The following is a 10,258-nucleotide window of genomic DNA, read 5'->3' as shown; positions in this document are numbered from 1 at the left end:
ACGGGTCGGGAAGGGGCGATGTACCCCCAAATCCGGCCCGTTGCGATCCATATGAGCAACCTGCCAAGACAGTGAGCAACCATTCTAGAGAAAAATCAGGTTGGAAGCTAAAATGATACTGGGTTGGCCCATTCCACCTCCCAGCCTTTTGAAGTGGGCCCATGGGCTTTTGATCCATCACGCGCTTTTACTTTTCTCTTACCATTTTAGAATCGGAACAGACAGCATCGCATATCCTGCTTCATTCCTCTTTCTCCCCTCCAAAACTCTCTGCAAATTCCTTGAAAGCAAAGCAATCAAATGGCAGATCACATAACTAAAGGAGAAGAATTCGAGAAGAAAGCAGAGAAGAAGCTCAGTGGCTGGGGCTTATTCGGCTCGAAGTATGAAGATGCTGCAGAGTTGTACGAAAAAGCTGCCAATTCCTTCAAACTCGCAAAATCATGTAATTTTCTTTTCTCAGTTGTTTAATGGTTGTGTATTATGTGTGATTTAATATAATTTTGAATTGATTGCTTATTCATTTTGCACACTATCTGATATTGTTGATTTAGGGTTTAGTTCCGTTTAATTTTGTTCAAAATGTTATTTTCTCGAGTTTTTTTTGGCAATCTAGGAGAGGTTTAAGGGAATTTGGAAGGATCGGGTTCCATTCCATACTGGATAGGAACTGATGAGCAGACAGTGGAATTTTTATGAAGTGAGGAGGTCATCAGAAAGTATTTAACTGAAATTACCTTAAATTTTCTGCTTGATTCTAGAGAATTTTAGAGAAAAGATGTCTTGGGCCTTGAAAGTTAAAAACTACCAGTCCAGTCTCTACCTATTTTAAGATTCCATGGTCTCATTGATTTCCTTACATCTTTCTTGGTGACCAACAGAATAGGAAGATAACAATTCATCATCGGTTTTGAATGGTGATCTAATTTTCTTTAATTTTTTATTTTGATGTACGTATGGGCATTTACTTTATTCCATCTTTGAATTTTTCTACATTGCTTGTTTGATTTCAATGCCTATATTTCCTTTGGAAACAGTTGACAGCCACTTCAAAGAAATTTTAACCTTCAAAAGGAAGAAAAAGTATTTCTGAAATCCTCACCAATGATGCTTTAGTTAATAGGTCTCTCTGTTTTTATTCAGGGGATAAAGCTGGTTCTATTAACATCAAATTGGCTAATTGTCATTTGAAGGTAAATGTTTTTTGTATTAATTAAAGCTTAAGCATCATTCCCTTACTTATGCCTGCCCTTATTTACGATGTTGTTGGTTTACTATTTACAGTTGGATAGCAAGCATGAAGCTGCTAATGCTTATGCTGATGCTGCAAATTGTTATAAGAAAACATCTAACAAAGGTGAGCATTCTGTTGAACAATAATAGTTAAATAGTAAATAATCATAGATATACACAAGACTAGAATGAAATATATATATATATGTGATTTGCAATTTCGAATTTGTTTGATTTGCAAATAGGAAATGATTTGCATTCTGTCAGGTCATTGCTATTGTAAGAGCACTAAGATCACATGTAAGGTATCATATAATAAAATAATGCCTTTTGGGTGGTCAGTTGGGATGGTCAGAGTCCTAGTTACTATGATTTCCATGTTGTTAGAACTTAAAACTAGATGGTGACGCCTAGTTTTATAATTTGAGGAGGGTGTGCATACATTGCAAGTTGGATTAACATATGTATTATTTTGGCTATGAAATCGTCACCCCTACTAGTGCCACTTGGCTTTATTTGCACAAACTGCATGCTAATAGACTGAAGCCTCTCTTTTATGATTGTTTTTATAAATCCTAAGGGGTAAAACTCCTTCAGGTTGCTATGGAATGTACTTGGGTAACATTCAACACTCTTGTCATGGATTCCATATGGTTCTTTTTTTTTGGAAATGATTGGAGATTAATTGTTTTGCCTTTAATGTCGTGCTAACATCTCTTCCTTTTGTTGGCTTCTCAAGGTGGTCCAAATGGTAATATTTGTCCATTAGACCATGTATTGCTCTGTAGTCCAAGGAAGCTTGTTCTTGGCCCCTAACATCATTGTTTTTCAAATTGCATCTCCTTCAGAGTGGTTTATTTTCTTGTTGACTCTAGATTGTACAGAATTAAAGTTGGTTTTCGTATCCTAAACTTAGGCACAGTTCCTTGGTGCAGGCTATGGTTGCACCAACTTCTGATGCAATACTTCACTTATCATCCACCATTCACTTAGGCCTAGGTTTGTGTTTTGTTTGATAGATAAATCTTTGTTCCAATGGAACTTGAACTCGGAACCTCCCACAAACCTTCGCAACCTGTTACCACTTGAGCTAGGCCACGTGGGCTGGGTTAGGCCTAGTTGCGACCTGCATTATAGAGTATAGTCTCGTTGGCTTTTGATGTCATTCTGCAAGAAATGGTCCTTAGATTGTCTCACACTAATATTTTCCCAACTTATTCTAAGTTATTGAAGTTTGAAATCCCCTCATTCTTGGCTGTTAAATTTAAATTGTTAATTAGGCAAACTTTTAATCTCTTATTTGCATTGCATCATTTTTACTAAATAAAACAATTGTGCTCTTATATATATGTACACACACACACACACATTTGGTTCCCCAAAATTTTACCTAGAATTTGCATAAAAAAATCGTACACTTGAATGCATCTATACAGGAAGTGCCTTTTTCTGTTTGGTGGTTTTGAATTTATTCTAGTTGATCTTAATTTAAACATGTGACCTCTTTGTTGTTTACTTATGCCCGAGCATTTCCAGAAAATTTCCATTTCCATTTGTATGATATTGTTGCCTTAAACATAGGCCAATCTAAACTTATTGTTGGTTTTGGTATTGGGTTCTCTGCAGAGGCAATAGCATGCTTAGAGCAAGCAGCAGCTATTTTCTTGGAAATTGGTAGACTCAACATGGCTGCAAGATATTACAAGGTAAATTTTGTACCTAGTCATATTAAGTTCTCTCAAATGCATAATCCTTTCCCAATTATATTATGCATTTTCCTTCTTATATCTACATATCCAATTGCGTTGGTGTCAAACATGTAAATAATGTGGTTGAACCTTAAGTAGGGAGAGAGAGTTGTTTTCTGTGGCTTTCTTCACCTTGTTGGGCCTTTTAGCGCCTTTATCAATGTTGTATATGCTTTTGTGCACCCTTTTGTTAGTCACTTTTAATTCATTTGATTTTTTACTATCAAATTGAAAAAACATGTAAATAATGTGGTTTAATACACTTTGTTGCATCGATGTACATTTAGTATATTTTTTACAATCATATGATGTGATAAAACTATAAATAACTTAGCTGATTTGATTTATATTTTTTCACTCAGGAAATTGGTGAGCTATATGAGGTTGACCAGAACCTTCAGCAGGCCATTGAAAAATTTGATCAAGCTGCTGAACTTTTCCAAAGTGAAGAGGTAACAACCTCTGCCAATCAGTGCAGGCAGAAGGTTGCACAATTTTCTGCACAACTAGAACAGTAAGTGGCATTTGATATTATTATTATTATTTTTTTGATAGATAAAAGGATGTATATTAAACGAGAAGAGGAAGCACCAAAAACAGTACCCTCAAAGTATACGGGGAGTATACAAAAACAGCCCAAAGTAGCACTCCGAGGGGGAACGGAGAGAAATACACCACCTTTCCTTACTTAGACCCTAATCAATCTAAAAAACTTACAAGAGAAGAAGGGTTCAAAACCATAAACACCCTAACCCAAGACCAAAGATTACATACAAAAGAATATTTCAGTCTTTGAAGCGAAAACTTCTCATTCCCAAAAGCTAACGAATTCATTTCCTTCTAGACTGACCAAAATATACATAAGGGGGCCATTTGCCAAGCCTTTTTACGAGCTTTCCCACAAACGCTCCATGCTACCCAAGAAGAGTTTCCTTCATTGTACACGAAAGAGTCCAAGCCACATCAAAAAGGGAGAAAAGAAGATTCCATAGAACCCGTGTCTTTACACAATGAAGTAAAGGTGATCCATTGTCTCTACTTCAAAAAGGCATAGAAAACACCTGTTTGCCAATGAGTACCCCCTCCTTTGAAGTTGCTCCAAAGTTAAGACTTTACCCTAGGAAGCCTCCCAAACAAAGAAGGCCACCTTAGGAGACACACTCGCCCTCCAAATACTACCACTAGGGAACAAAGGAGAAATTCCGGGCTCCAAAATAGAATAAAGAGACTTTACTGAGAAAGCGCCACACTTAGAAGCTGTCCAAGAAAGCATTTGATATGATTGTGTATTTACTATTTGAATGAGTTATTTTTAGTCATGATAATTTATAAGCTGATCTCTTGCTGTGGATATTTCTTTTTTGTATTTCTTGCATCCCTCACATTTTTTTATAGGCAAATAGCGAATATATATTAAGGACATCTAAGAAAAAAGCACAACAACGTACACACAGTGTATATGTTTGATGCCCACCAAAGGCATGCTTAAAAAGGAGACACAAAAAACAATCTCCCTCTCCTTACTTTAAGCTAAGCCAATCTGCAAAGTTAATCATTGACAAAGAGTGGTCGCCTATGTACACTCTAATCCATTCCTAAAAAGTACCCATGAAATAATTTTCTAATTTGACTGTTCTGAATCTTCCAAAGACCTCCTGTTTTTTTCTTTCCATAACGTACAAAACAAGCATAAGGAGGCTTTCCAATATCTTTTCCTTCTTTTCCCAAAAAAATCCATGCCAATAGATTTCCTCTTACAGTGGACTGCATCACCCAAGCTACTCCAAAAAACAGAGAAGTCAATTAGCCATAGGATACTATCTTTAGGACAATGGAGAAGCAAATAGCCAACTGATTCTTCCTCATTTTTGCACATGTTGCATTGATTAGGCATTGTCCATGCCCTCCTTTTAAGTTGATCAAGAGTTAAGGTCTGACCCTAGGTTGCTTCCATGCAAAGAATCTCACCTTCACAAGTACCTATGGATTCCAAAAAATGCTAGAGGGGAAAGGTTCACTTCTTTCTTGTATTGATCACATGTTATTCTCCTTTACTTGATCATAAGTGTTAGAGTTCGAATGTGAAATAATTGGAGCTTGGTTTGTTCTACTAGAAGAAACAAGTCAAATGATATCTTGTTCGATAGGCATCCAACTCAAATGATATTTGATTATATACCTATATCTTCAATAAGCAGTCAACAGTTTCAATTATTGCAATTTGGGGCTGAAAATAAACTTGGAAAAAAACGAATTGATTTGTGAAGGAGTTGGCAATGGAGTTGGGTTATAGGGTGGATAGTTTCCCTCTTCTTACTTAGGTCTGCCATTGGGTGCCCCTTTCAAATTAGCATTAGTATAGGACAGGGTGAAAGAGAGGTTTTGCAAAGCATTGTCAATGTGAAAAATACAATATATCTCTAAAAGGGGGAAGACTCATTTTGATTTGAAGCATATTATCTAATATGCCTATTTACTACATGTCCTAATTTTCCTTTCATAGAAAGGTAAGATTAAGACTAGAAAAGCTGCAAAGAGATTTCCTCTGTGGGGGTAGGACATTGGAGAAAAAGTCTCATCTTGTAAGACGGGACATTGTGTGCATGGATAGGAGGAATGCAGGTTTGGGCATTAGAAGTCTTTCATCTCTTAATAAAACTCTCCTGCGCAAGTAGAGTTGGAGATTTGTTTCTAAAGGGGAAGTCTTTTGGAAATAGGTCATAGAGGGGAAGTATGGGAAGGAAGAAGGGGGTAGGAAGTCTTGCTTAGTGAGAGTCAAATATGGGCTTTGAGTTTGGAAAGCTATTAGGAAGAGTGGGACCTCCTTAATAGTAAGGTTGCTTTTGAAGTGATTTGATAGTAGAAGGGTGAAGTTCTAGGAGAACATTTGGTGCAAGGAGGAACCCTTAAGGGTGTCATTTCCTATCTTGTATGCTCTAGTTTCTCTAAAAAATTCTTGGTTGGCAGATATATGGGATGAGATAGGAGCGGGGGGTTATTAGAATCTGCATTTTTCTAGACACTCGAATGATTGGGACTTTGGGAGCTACTAAGACTTCTCTCTCAAGGTTGCAAGACAAGTCATTGAGGAAGGAAAATTTCAATTGGATGATTTAGGAGTCAAAGAATGATGTTTTTTTAGTGAAATCCCTATACTCTCTCTTGGAGCTAGGGAGTTCAATCACCTTCCCTTTAGGCGCAATTTGGAATTCTTGGGTCTCAAGGAAAGTGAGTTCTTTTTACTTAGGAAGCCACTTGTGGAAAAGTCTTGGCATTAGATCAGGTTCATAGATGAGGATGGCTGCTGACGAACAAATGCTATCCATGTAAAGTCGAAGTAGAATCAATCAATCATATTCTTCTTCATTGCACCGTGTCTAGGGTTCTATGACAATTGTTGTTCTCCTTGTTTGGTGTAGTTTAGGTGCTTCCTTCCACAATCGAAGAAACTCTTTTAGGTTCTATGAGAATCAATCAATCAATCGGATGGCTGCTGACGAACAAATGCTATCTATGTAAAGTCAAAGTAGAATCAATCAATCATATTCTTCTTCATTGCACTGTGTCTAGGGTTCTATGACAATTGTTGTTCTCCTTGTTTGGTGTAGTTTAGGTGCTTCCTTCCACAATCGGATAAACACTTTTAGGTTGCCATGCTCTTTTGTTGGAAGAAAATGGAAGCATTTGGAAACGAGGAGCAGTTTGAAAATAAGTTGAAATGGTTGTTTCTAAGTAGTTTGTTAGCTTGGGTTGGGATGTATATAAAAGAAGGTTCAATGCTTTTTATTGGTTTTGTAGACTAGGAAGGATCATGTTGAGAGATAGAGAGAGAGAGAGGGAGGGGTTTTTTGTTTCTCTTTGGTGAATTTGCAACTTAGTGCCCACTATATGTAGCTCATATACTCTGGTATACATATTTCCTTTTTATATATGCACGCACACATATTTCTTTGCTTGTAAAAAAAAGTACATATTTCTTTGCTTATAAAAAAAAGGCATATATTTCTTTGCTTATAAAAATAAAAAGTTCGTGCAAAGAGAGAGAGGGGTGACACAATAATGAATGGGAGTTTGGAGAGGTGGGTGCTTGTTTTATGAGGTTGCAAGGGTAAATGATTAGAAGGGATGTAGAGGACACATCATGGTTTGGCAAGAATCAAAGAGCGACATTTTTACACTTAAATCCTTGTACCCCCTTGGGTCCAGATGAAGGTTGAGTTCTTTTTGCTTAGGAAGCTTCATGGGGAAAATTTTTACTCTAGATCAGCTCTAAATGAGGGATTGGAGGTTGCTGAGTAGATGTTATTTGTATAAAGGAGAGGAAGACACAGTGGATCATATCCTCCTTCATTGTTCCAAAGTGGTCATGCTATGACAGTTTTTTTTTCAGTGGGTGATGCCCTCAGTTAAAGGTGTTCTTCTCAACTGGCATGGATCGTTGTATGGAAGAATGGAAGGAAATTGTGGAGAGTAGCTCCTTGGTATTTATTTGAGAGCTTATTGAAGGAGAAAAATTGGAGAGCTTTTGAGAACTCCAAGAAGGCAGATCAAGCAATTAAATAATCTTTTATACCTACAAAAAAAATAAAAATAAATAAAAAGCAATTAAATAATCTTTTATGTACATGTTCCTGGAATGGGTTAAGATGCATATAGGAGATAGCACCTTATCTTTGATTTTATTGTTTAGCTGAGCTATGAGAAAGGTGAGGGAGTCTTTTTTTTTTGTGTTCCCCTCTGCTTTTCAGGCCTTTGGTTCCTTGTATACACTCATGCATACTTTTGTGCACCCCTTTGATAGGCACTTTTAATGCATCTGTGATTAGCTATCAAAAAAGAAAAAAAGGAATAAAAACAGCACATATGTATATTAGTCACAATATAAAGTACTAGGTGTGATAGTGTGGGACATGAAAACTTGAATTTCATTTTCTTTATTTTGTTTTTGAATATCTATCCACTTACTCGGACACTTAAAAATTTATTCAGTTATTATAGAACTGGCTAAACTGGTCTGTTCATCTGGGCTGACTAATTTTACTGGTTTTTCTTATTTTGTGGGGTTTGTGGGGTCTGTTCATCAGGCTAGATGGTACATAGTTTCTTGATTCTTTTAATACATTTTGAATTTAAAAAATAATCCATTTTCCTAATGTGAAACATATCTGAAAATAAAGGTGGAGGTATTTTAACCATGAGTGGTCAAATTTATTTGGTTTTTTTTTTTTTCCTTTTTTTTATCAGATATCCAAAGGCAATTGAGATTTATGAAGAGATAGCACGACAATCACTCAACAATAATTTGCTTAAATATGGAGTTAGAGGGCATCTTCTTAATGCTGGCCTTTGCCAACTATGCAAAGGCGATGTTGTGGCCATAACCAACTCACTGGAGCGATACCAGGTCCAATTCTTGTTTTCCTACAGCATATTTAAATTTCTTCCCAGAATAGAGATCTGAAAATTTTTCAAATGCTTGTGCAGGAATTGGATCCAACTTTTTCAAGAACAAGGGAGTACAAACTTTTAGCTGTAAGTGGTGATTTGTAGGGTAGTAAGGCTTGTATCTTGTCATGCATATCTTGTATTGCAAAGCCCTTCTGTTCATACTGTCTTTTCATGTTTGATTGTTGGATATAGTTGGCTAAATTTATGATTTTAAAAATTTGTAGTGCTTTATAATATTTTATCTCTTTCCCTTCTTCTCTCTCCATCTCTCTCCATCTCTCTCTCTGTCTCACTATATATATATATATAGTGAATATAATTTCTTCTTTGTAGTTATTTATTTAATTAAATATTGGTATACACCTTGTTGATTTGTTGTCTTGTTTATTGCTCTATCATGATAATGTCTCGTGGTGATTACATAGCATCAGCTAAACAAGGGGTAGTGTTGTTAATTTGTCAGAATATGACTATGTATAATATTGTTTATTTGTTTATTTATTTTGTCAGGATTTGGCTGTTGCTGTTGATGAAGAAGATGTTGCAAAATTCACTGATGTTGTCAAGGAGTTCGATAGCATGACTCCACTGGTATATTCCCTTCTGCCCTTGAAATCTGAGTTTATCTGGTTCTCCTTAATTTGGATTTTGGAGTAACATAGATATCCTGTATTATCCAAGTTTAGTGAACTTGAACCATTTTTTTGTACTATTCATTTAATTGAACTATCAGGTAGAAATATTTTGTTAGAACCAATGGTAAATAATAAAAAAATGATAAAATGGATTTACAGGTGTTAGATAATTTCTTTGTTTTATTTTATTTCTCTCTTTAGAAATTGAATCCACACTGTTTAGTCTGTTATGCTTGTGGTAAACATGTGAAAAGATAGTCAGATGAACACCCTACTTACATTCATGTTCTGATGATTGCAATTCTAAGTGGTGGACTAAAGCTACTAGATCTGTTATTTCTTGACCTTTCATCAAATTTTTGATAGATACTGTAAGGTCTATTGATAAATTAACTTGATTTCAACTATTTATTTCTTATTTTATGCTATCTAATGGCTTGATCCAATTAACGTATAGTCATGTGAACCTCAAAATTGTAATCCTCAACATTGGTTTTGGCATTTTGTAGCACCAAGACGAATAGTAGAAATTCTAGTACAATTTCAACAAAAATTGTTTGACACCATTATTTTTTGCATGGTATGGTACCAGCACATTAGGTCAGATTGGGTTCAATTGGTTAGATCAAACCTTTTTGAAGTTGGTTTTTATATATAATGTTAATTTAAGCAGTATCCTGTAGCTAGCTGCACTATCATCATAAGCGACCTCTGTGGCCACCAAGTCCATTATCTATTTCCATTATATTTTATTTACATGGTCTGTAGTTCCCTATGTGCATACTTAATTTTGACTCCTTGTATTAGCTGCTGATTTTGTGAACATGAGTTAATCTGCTCAAGTTGTAACTGACCTTAAATATTGTGCTGCTTAGGATGCTTGGAAAACCACCCTTTTGCTGAGAGTGAAGGAAAGTCTGAAGGCCAAAGAATTGGAGGAGGATGATCTGACCTGAATAATGAATGTATTATCATTTTGTTGAATGAATGTATTGTCATTTTGTTGAATAATGAATGTATTGTCATTTTGCTTCTTTCACTTTAAAAATCAAAATATACAAAAAAAGAAAAAAAAAAAAAAAAACCAGATTGGTTTTGGGTTTGTATCTAGTAAGGCATGATTGTTACCCATAACTATTTTTCACACCGCTTTTGAATTTATAATGATTTCTAGTTGTCTGATTGTGATTTTCA

At 35.7% G+C, this 10,258-nt stretch overlaps 1 protein-coding gene across 1 annotated transcript; it reads left to right on the top strand.

The window, feature by feature from the left end:
• The first annotated feature begins 205 nt into the window (after positions 1-205).
• LOC100255032 (alpha-soluble NSF attachment protein) lies at positions 206-10,258 on the top strand. The gene is made up of 9 exons (XM_002266206.5): positions 206-445; positions 1,144-1,193; positions 1,285-1,357; positions 2,860-2,939; positions 3,344-3,495; positions 8,226-8,385; positions 8,466-8,513; positions 8,940-9,020; positions 9,940-10,258. Exons 1-9 carry the CDS (start codon positions 301-303, stop codon positions 10,018-10,020), a joined length of 870 nt encoding a protein of 289 aa, XP_002266242.1. The 5' UTR covers positions 206-300; the 3' UTR covers positions 10,021-10,258.

Source organism: Vitis vinifera, chromosome 8 (assembly GCF_030704535.1).
Source record: "Vitis vinifera cultivar Pinot Noir 40024 chromosome 8, ASM3070453v1".
NCBI lineage: Eukaryota > Viridiplantae > Streptophyta > Magnoliopsida > Vitales > Vitaceae > Vitis > Vitis vinifera.
The sequence above is the reverse complement of the archived record's forward strand: the minus strand, read 5'-3'. Positions and strand labels throughout refer to the sequence as shown.